We start from the raw sequence: 14,921 nt of genomic DNA, 5'->3' as shown, positions 1-14,921 counted from the left end.
GGGGCCTACCGGGGGATACCCCGGCCCCTCTCGGCCCAATCCGACCTGCACACACACACACACAGACATACACACACACGGGTCAATTTGTTACACACACACACACTAGAGTCAATTTGTTAGCAGCCAATTAACCTACCAGTATGTTTTTTGGTAGTGTGGGAGGAAACCGGAGCACCCGGAGGAAACCCACGCAAACACAGACAGATGTTGTAGAGTGATTGATATATGTGTGCGTGCAAATATATCAGTGGTCTCACAGCGCCATTTTGCAAGACTTTTTTTCTGCCAGTACATAGCAACCAAAACCTTTAGTAAATTGTCATTCCATGTCAGTTCAACCAGGGTTGTCCACTACCCATCTCAGATTTCTCCGAAATTTTTTTAGTTATGAGAGGATGTCAAAACAACTATTTCTGAGTCTATATAACATATGATAGACTGTATCGGGAAAACTTTCCCCCCCTTCTGTCAAAAATGAAACAGGATTTGGAGACTTGGAAGAGCTATATCATATCGTGGCTGGGGAGGATTATAGCTATTAAGATGAACTTGGTCCCGAAACTTCTATATCTTTTTCAAACCCTTCCGGTGAGGGTTCCCGACCCCGTGTTTAGAGATTTGCATTCCTCCTTCCTAAAGTTTATATGGAGTGTTAAGCCTCCTAGAATCTCTATAGCAGTGCTTAAAAAGCCTAGGGCTCGGGAAGGCAAGGGGCTTTCCAGATATTAAATTTTATTATTTGGCATCCCATCTGTCCCAGGTGGCGGTAAGTTATGCCCCTTACCAGTCTATAGCATGGGTGGACCTGGAGACCCACTATGTTGGGGTCCCTTCCATGGCATCACTCTGGGGCTTGGCCAATATAGATAGGCCACCAGCGGCCTCCTCTCTTCAATCCCTTAAATTCTGCTTATCCCTGTGGGACTCATGTCGGGTCAAATATAAATTGTCCTCCCCTATTTCACCTCTGACTCCTCTCTGGGGCAACCCACACTTTCCTCTCGGCAATTTCACGCATCAATTTAAACATTGGATAAAGGCAGGAATACGGGTGGTCTCGGACCTGGTGGTCAATCAAACTTGGGCTTCAATGTCGGAACTTCACCATAGTTTTGAACCGTTTTGTCCGCTTTTTTTTTGAGTTCTTCCAGGTCCGACATTTCGCTATGTCTTTGCCCCCCCAGGAGGCTCTCCGGGCCCCGACCTCCTTTGAATATATGTGTCTACACTCACCTCTCACTAAAGGGATGATCTCCCAGATATATAATTGGCTCATAGACTACACTTTTGATGCTCCAGGCTGACATGAGCGGGAATGGGAAAGGGACCTGGGTCCTCCTCCGGACGACTCATGCTGGGAGGAGATCAGGGAGGGGATTGCCAAGAGCTCGATCTCTACAATAATTAAGGAGACAGCCTATAAAGTGTACTATAGGCGGTACTATACTCCCGATAGGCTGTCTCGAATGTTTCCTACGACCACTCCAAGCTGCTGGCGGGAATGCGGCCAGAGAGGTACGATGTTACACATATGGTGGACCTGCCCCCGCATAGTTCCTTTCTGGAACATGGTTCTCACACTCATAAACTCTGTGTCAGAACAACAGATAAGTTTGGACCCCTGGTCATTCCTTCTCTCTCGCCCTATACCTGACGAGAGCGGGCCATCTAATAAGCTTATCTCCCATTTCTTGGCAGCTGCTAAATCCTTAATAGCAAAGCACTGGAAGGACCCTAGGGCTCTCTCTATGCAAGAGTTACGGTCCTACATAAGACATGTCGCAAGCATGGAGAGTATAACGTGCTACCTTCATGATAAATCATATAATTTCAATAGGATGTGGGCCCCATGGTATTTACTAGAAAGCCACAGCTGCCTATCTAATACGGCTCCTCCTCCTGCAGATGGAATTTAGCTCTTGGGCCGTCTCCGGACCCCCCAGGCTGGATATGGTGCGCCGCTGGTGAGTAACGCTTGTCTGTTAGTTTCCTCTCTGGTAGTCTATATAAGAATGTGGCTTAGCTTCTTCTAGCAATGTTCCGAGTTTATATGTTTGCTTATTTATTTTATTAGATATATTGTTATCAAAATTTGTGCCTTTCTACCCCTCACCCTTTTTCTCTTTTTCCCCCTCCCCACCGATGTAAAAATATAAAACATAGGGGAGACATCTAGAATACTAATATTTTCATGTCATTGGTGTTGATTGTATCTTTGTCTGTTGTTACCTCTTTTAATAAAGAGTTTAAAAAAAAAAAACTATTTCTGCCAAATATCTCGACTGTCTGACAATTAGTTGATTAAATATTGATTTTTCAATTTATTAAATAATTTACTAATCGCGGCTTCCTTATCCAGTTTATTTGAAGTATTACGGGTGTTTATTAAGGAATCAACACACAATTTGGACCCCTAAGGTAACGCTTCCTCCCGAATCCAAAAATCCAAACCAAATTACTTTATCTGCCTCATGTTTTGTGTTACGGCAAAAACGCACGTTTTTCGAATATAATTAAAAACGCTAGATTCAATTGACATTACGGATCCCATTTTTTGGGGGGTGTTTAAAAAAGGTATAAATTACTACCACAAAACAAATCAGCCGGGTACTCTGTTTCATAGTGGATAAAAAAAATAATGAAGTTGATGTTCGATTACTGTTGTACCGCATACATAATTTAAACATTGTTAAAAACCATACCAAAAAAGTGAACAAACAGAGGCAATGGGATAAAACTCCCATACACGAAATGAAACAAACAGAAACTGATGGGAAGGGGATTCCCTTTTAGAGAGACCAAGACTGAAACTTTCCAGAGAAAGAGAGAGGGAGACACAGAAAGAGTCAATCATGGCAGCTGCTCATTTGGTAGTCTTTTAAATAAGGACTGCCATATTACTATTTACTCAAAAACCATTGGATTACATAGCTGGGACCACTTTACAGATGAAGAAAAATAACTTTTGATTCTGAGAACTGAAGTTTCAAATGCAGTAACCAATGATCCAGAAACCTCAGTCTGCTACCATCATGAAAAGCTTCTGCTGCTAAGATATGAAGAATTTCAGAAAACATGCTGTAATCCTTTCTTGTCTCAAAAAAAAGGAGCCAGAAAAAGCTTAAAAGTTATGTCACTGAAGTGGACCAAAGAACATGGTGACTGTCAGCTTGTTGTATATTTTAGGCAAGATGATTGTGACACTGAAACTGTGTGAGCCTGTGCGTTATTAGCGATACCCATGACCAACCATGTAGCCATAACTGTGCATGCCTTCATTACGGTAGTTATGAAACACTTAGCGATACTATTGTCAAAATTGGAGTATGTTTACTCCTTTAGTGATGGTGCTAGTGCACAATACAAGAACTGCAAAAACTTTTTTAATTTATGGTTCAATAAAGATGACTTCAACATTCAAGCAGAATGAACTTTTTTGCCACATCTCATGGTAAGAGTCCATGTGATGGCATTGGAGGGACAGTTAAACATCTAGCCACACGCACCAGTCTGCAAGCAGTGGAAACCCATCACATCCTGACGCCTTAGGACCTGGAAATGTACATGGCATAAAGTTTTTTTACGTGTCACAAAACGAAATACTAGACTGCAAAACCAAGCTGCATAGCCGTCTAGAAACGGCAAACACTGTGGCAGGAACACGTTGTCATCACAGATTTCGGCCTATTAGTTATGATGAGCTACACATATATCGATTGTCATCAGACGACATAAAGACAGGAGGAACCAAAGTTAGTGTCACTATGGCCACAGTCACAAGAAATGTGGACAAAAGTGATCTGCAACCTGGAACATACATAGCAGCAGTGTATTATAACATCTGGTACATTGGGTATATCATTCAATGTAATGGGGAGTAACAAGATGTGCTGGTACACTTAATGAAACGAAACCAATCAACAAATGTGCTGTCCTGGCTTTCAAGAGATAAGTGTTTTTTGTTCCTTTTATTCACGTCCTATGTGTAACGGAAGTGCCTACTATCCAAGGAAGCTCTGGAAGGCAGTATACACTTTCTGCTGACACTTTAAGGAAAATTACAGACAGTTACAACAAGTTCCAAACAAGGGAAAAATAATGAGATTGTTGACTCAACTTCAGTTAAGGACTTAAGTTATGTTAAAGGTTTAAAATTTCATGGTTTCTTGTGTTAATTATGTATGCGTTACAGTAATCGAACATCAACTTCATTCTTTTTTTTTCTCCACTATGAAACAGAGTACCCTGCTGATTTGTTTTGTGGTAGTAATGTATACCTTTTTTAAACAGCCCTCCAAAAATGAGATCCCTAATGTCAATTGAATCTAGCGTTTTTAATTATATACGAAAAATGTGCCGTTACGCAAAATATAAGGCAGATAAAGTAATTTTGGTTTGGATTTTTGGATTCAAGAGGAATAGTTACCTCAGGGGTCCAAATTTTGTATTGATTCCTTAATATACACCCGAAATACTTTAAATAAACTGGAAAGAAGCAGCGATTAGTAAATTATTTAATAAATTTAAAAATCAATATTTACAGTCGAGATATTTGGCAGAAATAGTTGTTTTGACATCCTCTCTTAAGTAAAAAAAAATCTGAGATGGGTGGTGGACATTTCATGTTTTTTTGGGTGATCTGATGTGGAATGACCCTAAAGAAAGTTAGCCGGACACAATGGCTCATGTACAGTTGGATTTACGTTTAACTTTCAAGAGCAAAATTCCTCTTTGATTTACTGCGCATGGGACTTAGCCCCAGTCTGTTCAACACAGGGCTGAATTCTCTAGGGGGATTGGGACAGCAACAAGAAAAACTCCCCTTAAGTGAAAATAGCTCCATGCTGATAGCACCTTAGGTCATCCCAAGACCCCCATACCCATGACCGTTGGAGCATGATGGCATCCCGGACCCACTGAGACCTGTAGTGCCACAGAGTACTAAAAGCCATGCACTCACCATTTTAACAGTCCTTTACTTTAAATAAACACTCCCCCAATTCCTTGTTTTCCACTTTATTGTATGCCTAATACCTTAGGCATCTACTTCTTACGTCTTATTTTCACTTTTCTTCTTCTATATAAATCCAAAAGATTTCAATTCAACCCTTACGTATAAGGAATGACTTGCTCCCAGCCGATCTGTGATACAAATGACAGTTAGCAATCAAGAGCAGCTGATTGGCTAGAGCATGAGAAAGCCGCTCTGATTGGTTATTTTCCGCTCTGATTGGTTATTTGAGACCCCACGTGGCTTATGAATGAACCTCATTGTATAATAAAATGTATCAACAAACCTCATTGATACAATGAAGTTCACAACATACATTGCAAGAGTATACACCCATAGATTTTGACTTTCTCTGATACGATTTTAGAAGTATCAGCATTTAAAGTGTGGGAAATATTCGCTGTCAGTTATATGGTAAGTGGACGTTTTGTGCTCTCTGATAAGTCTACATTGTGTGCTTCTCGCTGTTATATTCATCATTATTTTAACGTCGCTGTAAAGTCTGTTGGCATTGTGATAGGCGATAAATCCTACCACACCCCCCTGATGACAGGCTGTTGATATTGCAATCACAAAGCAAAGAAATAAAGAATTCCTATTGGTTGTATCGCACAATGGGATCAGCTACAGCGCCCAAAAATTCAGAGGGTATTAACTTTCAGAATGGCAAATAGCCCAGAAAGTGTAGCACAATGCATCTGGACTGCAGTCCCCTAGTATCTGTCAGACAGGTGATTCCGTGTGTTTCATGGTTGAGAAACCTGCTGATTGAGATGGGGCATAGTTTGTTATAAAAGGTTTGTTTCATTACTGGAAACTGGTTTTTTTTATGAGTGTGGTTTGGGCAGATAAGGGGCGCAGTCCAATCAGAAATATTGGGAACTGTGGTAACGGCTTAAGTGATAAAGACATGAATAGAGGGATTGACTGGGGATCACAAACAGAGAGGTAGTTGTAAAGGCTTTTAGCCTTCATAGGCTTACATACGAATAGACACCCACAGATGAGTACAGAATGTAGGACTTGTCTTTATTAAAGCACATCTAAAAAGTGTGAGAGAGGACGCTGGAGGAAAATATTAGTTTATTAAAAAATAATATGATAAAAACAGAAATCGAGTTTATTATCGAGAAAACATTTGTTTCAGTTTTCCAGTTAACATGCCTCCAATTGCGCACAGCAGGTAAAATATTTGCACTATACCAAAGCCATGTTATTATGTCATTATCTTACCATCTTCCAACCATACAAACAACGGTACTGACACTATACTCAGGTGGCACTGTAACTCTTAGGGCTAGATTTACTAAGCTGCGGGTTTAAAAAAGTGGGGATGTTGCCTATAGCAACCAATCAGATTCTAGCTTTCATTTATTTAGTACCTTCTACAAAATGACAGCTAGAATCTGATTGGTAGCTATAGGCAACATCCCCACTTTTTCAAACCCGCAGCTTAGTAAATCTAGCCCTTACTCTCTATGGGCAGTGACAGTGCTGTGGCTCTTTTCAGCAAGATACTTTCACTGTAGGACAGCCCTCTTGAAAGCATACAGATCTTTTCTATCCATTTCAAGTGATTGAAAATAGCACATACTTTTAATTTTGAACAAGTTTTCTAATCAGGATCAATTGGCAACCAAGAAAGACTGGGGGCTAGATTTGCTAAACTGCTTGTTTGAAAAAGAGATGTTGCCTATAGCAACCAATCAGATTCTAGCTGTCATTTATTTTAGTGCATTCTACAAATTGACAGCTAGAATCTGATTGGTTGCTTTAGGCAACATCTCCACTTTTTCAAATCCGCAGCTTAGTAAATATACCCCTGGAAGTCAGACGATGATCGTGATCTGATCTTGCATGCTGTCATCATCCAACCGCATTAAATGTACCCACACATGTAGCCAAACTGGAGATAGTTTCAGCTGCTCACCACTTGGGACAGGAAGACAGGTCTGCCTGTGCCTGGGCAACTCCAGACCTGTTCATGTATGTGCCACAACTACAAAATTAAAATAAAGCCTATACCACGATGCAAATAATTATAATGATATTAACAATTTTAAATGTTATACAATTAATATTCATACATATATATATATATATATATATATATATATATATATATGTATTAAACATAAATAATAGTGTATTTGCTCTATGCAATTGGTGGCTCTTGAGCCGCATAAATCGACTCCGTTGTCTCATGCAACCTGAAACCTGTTGATCATCCCCACTGTGAAGCGACCAATCTCCCTCCCCTCTCACAGCAACCAGCGGCTTTATCAGTTGAAGCAGACCCATGTTTTCAGTATGAAACCACCGCTGTATGACAACCTACCGTCATGGAATCATTGGTCAAACTATGCGTCACTTTATTGGAGGGAAGCTCCACAAACAAGTAAGAATGGGAAAATGTGGGGAGTAGGGACAGGAGATTGGTACAGGACTGAATTTTGTGAGCGTGGGACTGAGGATGTGCCAGATATGGTTGGCATTGGGTGGGTCATCTGGGCTACGCCTGTATGTGGTTTCCATGAGTCTGAAATCTTGTGTATATGGTTGACATAGGATTGGTGAACATGAGGCATTAAATCTGGGCATAGAGTTGTATGAGTGTATATTCCATGTTACTTATGTTGGATTATTTGTTTTTTCTCCTAGCAGAGACAATTTGTACAGCCATTTTCAACACCCCACAAATACTAGCCATACTAATCGCCCACCTCCTCTGCTGCCAATATTGCTAGCCTGCTACTGCGTGGCCCTCCACACTGCTGAAATAGATACCACATTACACATATCCGTTAATGATTGTACCTCACAATATATAATACTGTGTCTGTTCTACCCAAGACTATACAATATAGTGCATATATGCAAATGAGGCTTTTTTTTCTTTCACAGGTGATTAATATGCCTGAATGTATTCTGTATCACTAGGTATTATCTGCAATGTACATAATTACACCATTTCTATCATACACTACAGGATAGCTTCTGTGTTCTTGGTTTCAGTTGTTGACTTTGACCGTTTGGAGTCAGACGACTGGCTCATTTCATCTGCCAGGACATTCTTTAGAATAAAGCGGATTGATCTCTTAAATTTGCTCTTGAACTTTTGACCCATTAGCACATAAATTATTGGATTAATACAGCTGTTGATAAAGGCTATGGCAATCAATATTGGGTCCACTGTATGCGTTGATATGAATATTGGGGATTTGCTTGAATTCAGTGCCAGAATGAGTCCTGCCACATGGTAAGGTAACCAACACACAAAGAACCCGATGATCACCACCAGGACTATCTTCATTGTCTTATTGGATTGAGTGAATCGTCCGCTCACCTTTCTCATTAATACACCGTAGCATGCACTGATGACCAATAACGGGATGATAAAACCCAACATTAGACGAAAAATGGCAACGAATGTCTCTACCTTCTCCTTGTGGGATCCAACCATATTATAGTTGTATGAACAAATTTCATTCCCGCTACTAGTCTCCCGTGTATATCGAAAGATGAACGACGGGCTGCTTAGGATGAATGCCAGGATCCAGATAACCAGACATGCCAAATAAGCCTTTCTCACAGTCCTATTGTTCTGACACCACACAGGTTTCATAACTAAGGCACATCGGTCGATACTGATTATAGTGAGGAGGAGGACACTGGCATACATATTGACCAACAGAATGGAATAGAGAAACTTACAGGCAAAGAGGCGTAGCGGCCAGTATCCCAGGGCTATAGCCATGATGCTGAATGGCAGAGAGAGACAGCACAGGAGGTCGGCCACTGCCAGATTTAGGAACCACACCGTGTTTACTGTGGTTTTCATTTCAAAGGAAGTTATCCACACAACCAACACGTTGCCAGGAACACCAAGCACAAAAACTATGACGTACAGGAACATAGCAACCCAGTGAACAGGGGAAAGCAGGGCCAGAGACGGTGGACTGGTTGTATCTGCTGTTGGAATGATGTCAGTGCTATAGTCATAGTCTTCCTGAGTGATATTATCAATAGGAATATACATGTCAAATTGATCAGATAAGTTCATTGTGGTGGTTTCTTTGAGGACCTGTAAAACATAATGGCCACATTATTCTCTTCCTGCCAAACATTATGAAATATTTAAAGAAATGGTGTGTAATATATGGAGCAATCAGAGTGATTACCTGTCTTACCAAATCCCATCAAAGCTCTCAAAAATTGTACCTTCCCTGTTTGTCAATAATACATCATCAGCTGTCTTATGAAATAGTCCCCCTATTTTACACAACATTCCACTGACAGTGATAGGACTGGCCCATTGCACTGCCGGTGTTGTCATGTACTGTTAATAGGACCCATTTTGAGCCACCATGTTGCATTTACAGCCGCACGTCAAGCAGTGTAATACAAACAGTCCTGTTGTCCACTTACTCTCATGATTTGTTTAAGCCATAAACAAGACTAAATCAAGCAGAATTTAGCAGGTTAATAAGAAGCGTTCCAGGAACAGAAGGTAGACTTGATGTGCAGGAACACCAATGCCAACCCAAAGAGTTTTGACGTGTACACTCCATAAATGATCTCCAGTGAAAGCAGCCATTACCCATAGGCAGCTATTAATTAAGAACAAGTGACATTACAGACGCATGCAGATACTGGGTAAGGCAAAATGGGGTGAAGGGCAGAATTCATGGTGGAGCCCCCTACACGGAGATTGCCAGACCAGCAACTAAGTGAAATTTTCATATGCTTAATATACAGCTATATTGCACAGCCATAGTGCCAACCACATTGCCTATACCATACTAACAGGAGATACCCTACAAATCACGGCACAGACCATAGTTGCTTACTCTCCTGGAATATCCTAGAGATTCCTGAATTAGATGGGCTCTCTGGGGTCTTTCCAGCAGACCCCAGGTTGGGCAGGCTATTTTCCCAGAGAGCACATCTCCCTTAAAGTGGGAAGAACATTATGCAAATCACATCAAGCCCCTCCCACCTCAATAATCAGGACTTGATGCTGAGTTAGATGTAAGTTCTAAACAGTAGGACAAAATGCATTTTTCTGTAGAGGGCATGCACAGTAAAATGATGTATGGTCTCAGCCTGCATATAGACAGAGGCTTTTGCACCTCTGTGTGTAGAGACGCACAGGGGAGGGAAGGGATAGGCTAGCGTAACCCTGAGTACAGTAAGGGCGTGCTAATGTACCTTACTACCTATGTAGAGGTGGGAGCAGGTACAGATACACCTCTTAGGAGGCATATCTCTTATCTCTGGCACTATATCAGAAAAACCCGCAGCCTGGGGCCCCCTGCCATACAACCAACCAGCACAGAGCTGAATTACTCCTAGTAGTGATAGCATTAGGGCTATTACTGCACCCCTGTATGGTGGGTGTGGATTTATAAATATAATTCAAGTATTAAATGCTCATTTTAACGCATGGTTAAGCGTATCTTACTGAAGTGTACACAATCTGCAAAGTCGCACATATATTAAGGAACATGCAACTCAACATACTAAATAAATTACATCGTTTTAACGGATGTATTTTAAGTATACACCTTTCCCAAAAATTATGTCCGACTCTGCATGAAGCTCCTAGTGGCAGGGTGTGAGAATGTGAATTACGTCTACTATTTATTTTTAGCTACCAACCTCCAGTATGGTTGGAGAGAAGCCGTATTTCTTTATTAAAAAGTGACACGAAGATGCTGCTTTAGATCATAACTGCAAATTTCCCAGTAGCTCATGTTACCCACCTTCCTATATGTTCATAGCAGCAGCAGCTTCCTTGTCCAACTCCGATTCAGCAAACAGATAGCAGGGCACGCTTAAGAGGCACTTTCGCTATTGGCATAAGTCTAGATAAATCTGCTCAAACAGACAGCTCACTTCTCCAAAAGTAAGAAGCCACCATAGGCTGAGCAAAATCCGGTGCCAGGTGTGATAATACTTAACCTTATCTCACACCTGGGGGTAAATGTATTAATGTCCGGATTCTTCAACTCCGGCGTGTTCAGCGTCTTCGGCGATTAAATTTAAAGCGGCGCTGCATTGTAAAGGGAAACTTCCCTTTAGATTTATCCGGGCACTTGCAAATAAGTGCTAAAAACTAAGGAGCTGCCTGCTGTATAAAATTGTATGTTAATTATTTTCCACACTTTGGATGGTTTGTATTTTTTTTACACATTGGGATTTGAATTTGTTAAGTTTCTTTGGTATCACATTTCACTAAGCGCCTTACTGCTTTTTTTCTCACATATATATATAAAGCCTACGGTACCATGCAATTGACCAGTTTATTCTTCTAATTCTGGGTCTGCAGGCAAGAGGCAGCCACTTCCTAGTAATTTTATGTGGTATATTTTCAGAATTTTTGGTTCATCCCATATACAGGGCCGCCGAGAGGGGGGAGCGGGTACTAATTACCCGGGCCTGGGCATACCAGGGGGCCCACCCCGGGCCCTCACTGCCAACAATAATTTTTTTAGCATTTCTTAATCCTTTTTTTTTTCTTTTGCATTTTTTTTTGGCGGCGGGTTCGGGGCTCCGCCGCTTCGTTGGTGGGGGAGCAGGGTTAGTAAAAAATAAAATAGATATTCTCACCTGAGCGTGGCGCCGGCATCCCTCCTCCTCCTTCCTCTCTGCTCTGAGGAGCAGCACAGAGAGGACCAAGAAAGAAGACAGAAGAGAAGAGAAGAAAGAAGTTAATAGAAAGGTAAGTAAAAAAGTGAATAAAGCAGAAAAGCACACTATGAGGAAAAGGAGGGGGGGAGAGAGGCACAGTAAGGGAAAAGGGGTGGAGAGAGGCACAGTAAGGAAAAAGGAGGGGGGAGAGGCACAGTATGAGTAAAAAGGGGAGAGGCACAGCATGAGAAAAAAGGGGGGAGAGAGGCACAGTATGAGGAAAAAGGGGGGAGAGAGGCACAGTATGAGGGAAAAAGGGGGGAGAGATGCACAGTATAAGGAAAAAGGAGGGGAGAGAGGCACAGTATGAGGAACAAGGGGGGGAGAGAGGCACAGTATGAGGAAAATGGGGGGGTGGGAGGCACAATAGTGGGTACTATTAATTTAAGATGGGGTGGTTTGGGCGCTGAATGTGGGGGTGAGCTTGGGGAGAATAAGGTCTCTTTATTAAATGTTTGAATTATTTAATGGCAGTGACGGTTGCAGGAAATATAAATATTTCTGAAATGTAAACACTATTAATTTATTGCTGGGGCTGTTTGTAGGGAGGGAAATAGGTTTATTTATTAAATGTGAATACTATTATTTTAATGTTGGGGCTGGAAGAAGGCTTAATTATTAATTGTGGGTGGTATTGTTTTAACGCCGGGGCTGGCTCTAATTCTCTAAATGTACCCATTTTTTTTCCAAATAGGGCTCCCAACATTCCAGGATCCAGACAAGCCACAACTAAAGAAACCTGCAGCACAGGTGGTGAAAGTGAGAAGAACAGGTAGGAGAGAGCAGCAGAGTCTGTGAAATGTTGTGATTCCAGTGGGACAATCCCAATTTTTGGTTCAATGGTGTACACAACAATGCAGGGTGGCCTGGGCACGCCCAATGATGCATAGCCTCGCCCCCAATTGTATGAACACACCCATTAGCAATTTTGCATTCTCAACTATAAGGGGGCCCCATAAAGTTGTTGTACCGGGGCCCTGAATTCCTCTTGGCAGCCCTGCCCATATATGGCTGCTTTCACAGTGTGTAGCTGGTGTTTTCACTTTAAATATGTGCTTCATACTGTTTTATTATGTAACTGTTCCTTTTCCTATTGTAAAACTGAGAGAGAAAACGAAAGAAATAATGAGGTGCACTGAAGCTCGCTAAGATGTCACCAATTCTGAGAGTGGGTTCAGAAATAACTTAAAATATAACTTTTATTTAGTCCACTAAAACAGCGAGATATATAAAATATCAAAAGTTAAAACCAATGTATAATTAAAACTAACTGGATGCATGCCTAGCTATATATAATAAAGGAGAACCATGGATAGATAACGGCTATAATAGGCTTCCTTTTCCTATTGTGTAAGAACATTGCTACATGTGTCCTTAAATTTTACAGTGTTGCAAATTTAATCTCTCCTAAGATTATATTGTTATTTACAAGGCTAATATCCAAACCTGTTTCACCTGTTCTAGATGGCTACATACATGTAATGGTTCATTGCATGACCTATTTTTCAACATTTTTGGAAACTTCAAACCATAAGTACTGAAAACATGAGGAGTTATATTCATTTAATAGTGATCTCCACACTATGATAGGCAATTAAAGTGAAAATAAGTGTAACTGTTTTATTCTGTTTCCTGTGTACTACTGTATAAAGATCATCTGATTCACTGGAAACAATTCTGTCCTTATCACCTGCGGTATCACCTCTGCTTTTATTCTCTATGCCTTCGAATTGGATCAAGATAACATGCGGGTCATATGGCTAGCTACACTGTGTCACATACCATAGTGGAGAGGGATATCATACAATCTGATGAGAACAACTATTTTTTAATGAGGGTTATTATTATGGTCATTCCCTTTTAAATGTATCTTCACAAAAGTTGTGTTTATTTCTAGACACATGATAGTTAAAACTAGGAGTACATTCCATTTCCCAGGTAATTACGTCTATAAATAATAATCTAGATATTTGTTTTAATTAAGTATTATTATTATTATTACTATTCAATTTACAGTTTAGACTCTGCTATTGATTGATTGCCTTAGTTATTCACTATACATTCAATCATATAATACTACTATAATTGCATTGAAATAATACTACTACACTTTTAGTTAAATAATATTACTAAACTTTCAAAAAAGTAATACCCTTACACTTTTAGTAAAATAATGCTACTATATGTTCAGTAAAATAATACTACTATAAATCCAGTAGAATAACACTACTATAGTATCAGTAAAATAATGCTACTACACTTACAGTAATGTAATGCTACTATACTTTCAGTAAATTAATGCTACTATATTTAAGGTGATTGTTACAATTACAATTTCAGTAAAATTATTACTACAATTTTAGTAACGTGTTACTACCATACTTCCTGTAAATTAGAACTACAAGACTATACTGCAGTATAATTAATACTAGAAAACTGTTACACGTTCGGCAAAATAGTATTTCTGCATTTCAGCAGTAGTACTACTATGCTTTAAGTAATATTTTATTACTAAAGTAAATTAGATCTAGAATTTATTACTAAAACACTTAATAGTAAATGAATACTGCTACATTACACTAACAATGTTGCATTACTAAACTTTCACTAAATAAATACTGCAATCAGGATTATTACACTCTTAGCAAAGTAGAACTTTTAGTAAAATAGTACTAAAATGTAAATGGTGCTACTACTTAGTGTATTAGTAAGTACATGCTTTCAGTAACATATTTCTAATATACTTATAATTAACAGAACTAAAACACTTTCTGAAAATTAGGACTATTACACTTTAAGTAAAATAATACTTGCTAGGATTACCTCTTCAGTAAATTGTTCTCTTTCTCTGAAACATGCTGAAACATATGTAAATGCCTTGTGACTGTATTTGTAAGTGCTATAATGCTTACCAGGAGCCAGGCGTACTGGTGTCCACTGTCCGTTCTCTATTAAAGGAAGACATCACTTCCCTCTTTTATTAAGATCGTGTGGTAGATGTCATTCAATGTTATATTGCATCACTTCTACAGCGAAGTTGTACAACCTTCTATTCACCCAACAATAAAATCGTCAGACAGCTTAATTTTGGCTTTCATTTCTACTAATGAGGGGAAATAATAGAAAACAGTTTAAAAATAGATTAAACTTATTAAGAAAATGTAAAACATATATTGGTGATAACAGAACAGGCGTTGTGACATTACAAACAGGA

General features: G+C 39.8%; 1 protein-coding gene across 3 annotated transcripts; it reads right to left on the bottom strand.

Annotated features, from left to right (window-relative positions):
• Positions 1 to 6,081: 6,081 nt before the first annotated feature.
• LOC142102321 (C5a anaphylatoxin chemotactic receptor 1-like) lies at positions 6,082 to 14,720 on the bottom strand. Of its 3 annotated transcripts, none has more exons than XM_075187126.1 (2): positions 14,620 to 14,720; positions 6,082 to 9,098 (listed from the first exon to the last, which is right to left on the bottom strand). In XM_075187126.1, the coding sequence occupies exon 2, from the start codon at positions 9,075 to 9,077 to the stop codon at positions 7,998 to 8,000; it is 1,080 nt and encodes a 359-aa protein (XP_075043227.1). In that variant the 5' UTR covers positions 9,078 to 9,098; positions 14,620 to 14,720; the 3' UTR covers positions 6,082 to 7,997. The 3 variants fall into 3 exon arrangements, with proteins under 3 accessions (XP_075043227.1, XP_075043228.1, XP_075043226.1); XM_075187127.1 differs by lacking the exon at positions 14,620 to 14,720 and adding an exon at positions 14,531 to 14,613; XM_075187125.1 differs by lacking the exon at positions 14,620 to 14,720 and adding an exon at positions 11,627 to 11,763.
• Between the last annotated feature and the right edge of the window lie 201 nt (positions 14,721 to 14,921).

This window comes from Mixophyes fleayi, chromosome 9, assembly GCF_038048845.1.
Source record: "Mixophyes fleayi isolate aMixFle1 chromosome 9, aMixFle1.hap1, whole genome shotgun sequence".
NCBI classification, from domain to species: domain Eukaryota; kingdom Metazoa; phylum Chordata; class Amphibia; order Anura; family Limnodynastidae; genus Mixophyes; species Mixophyes fleayi.
Note: the sequence above shows the minus strand (reverse complement) of the source record. Positions and strands in the feature narration are given on the sequence as shown.

Bases quoted from the DNA above. Each gene is read 5' to 3' on its own strand.
- LOC142102321 (XM_075187126.1), bottom strand. From the start codon at position 9,077: ATGAACTTATCTGATCAATTTGACATGTATATTCCTATTGATAATATC.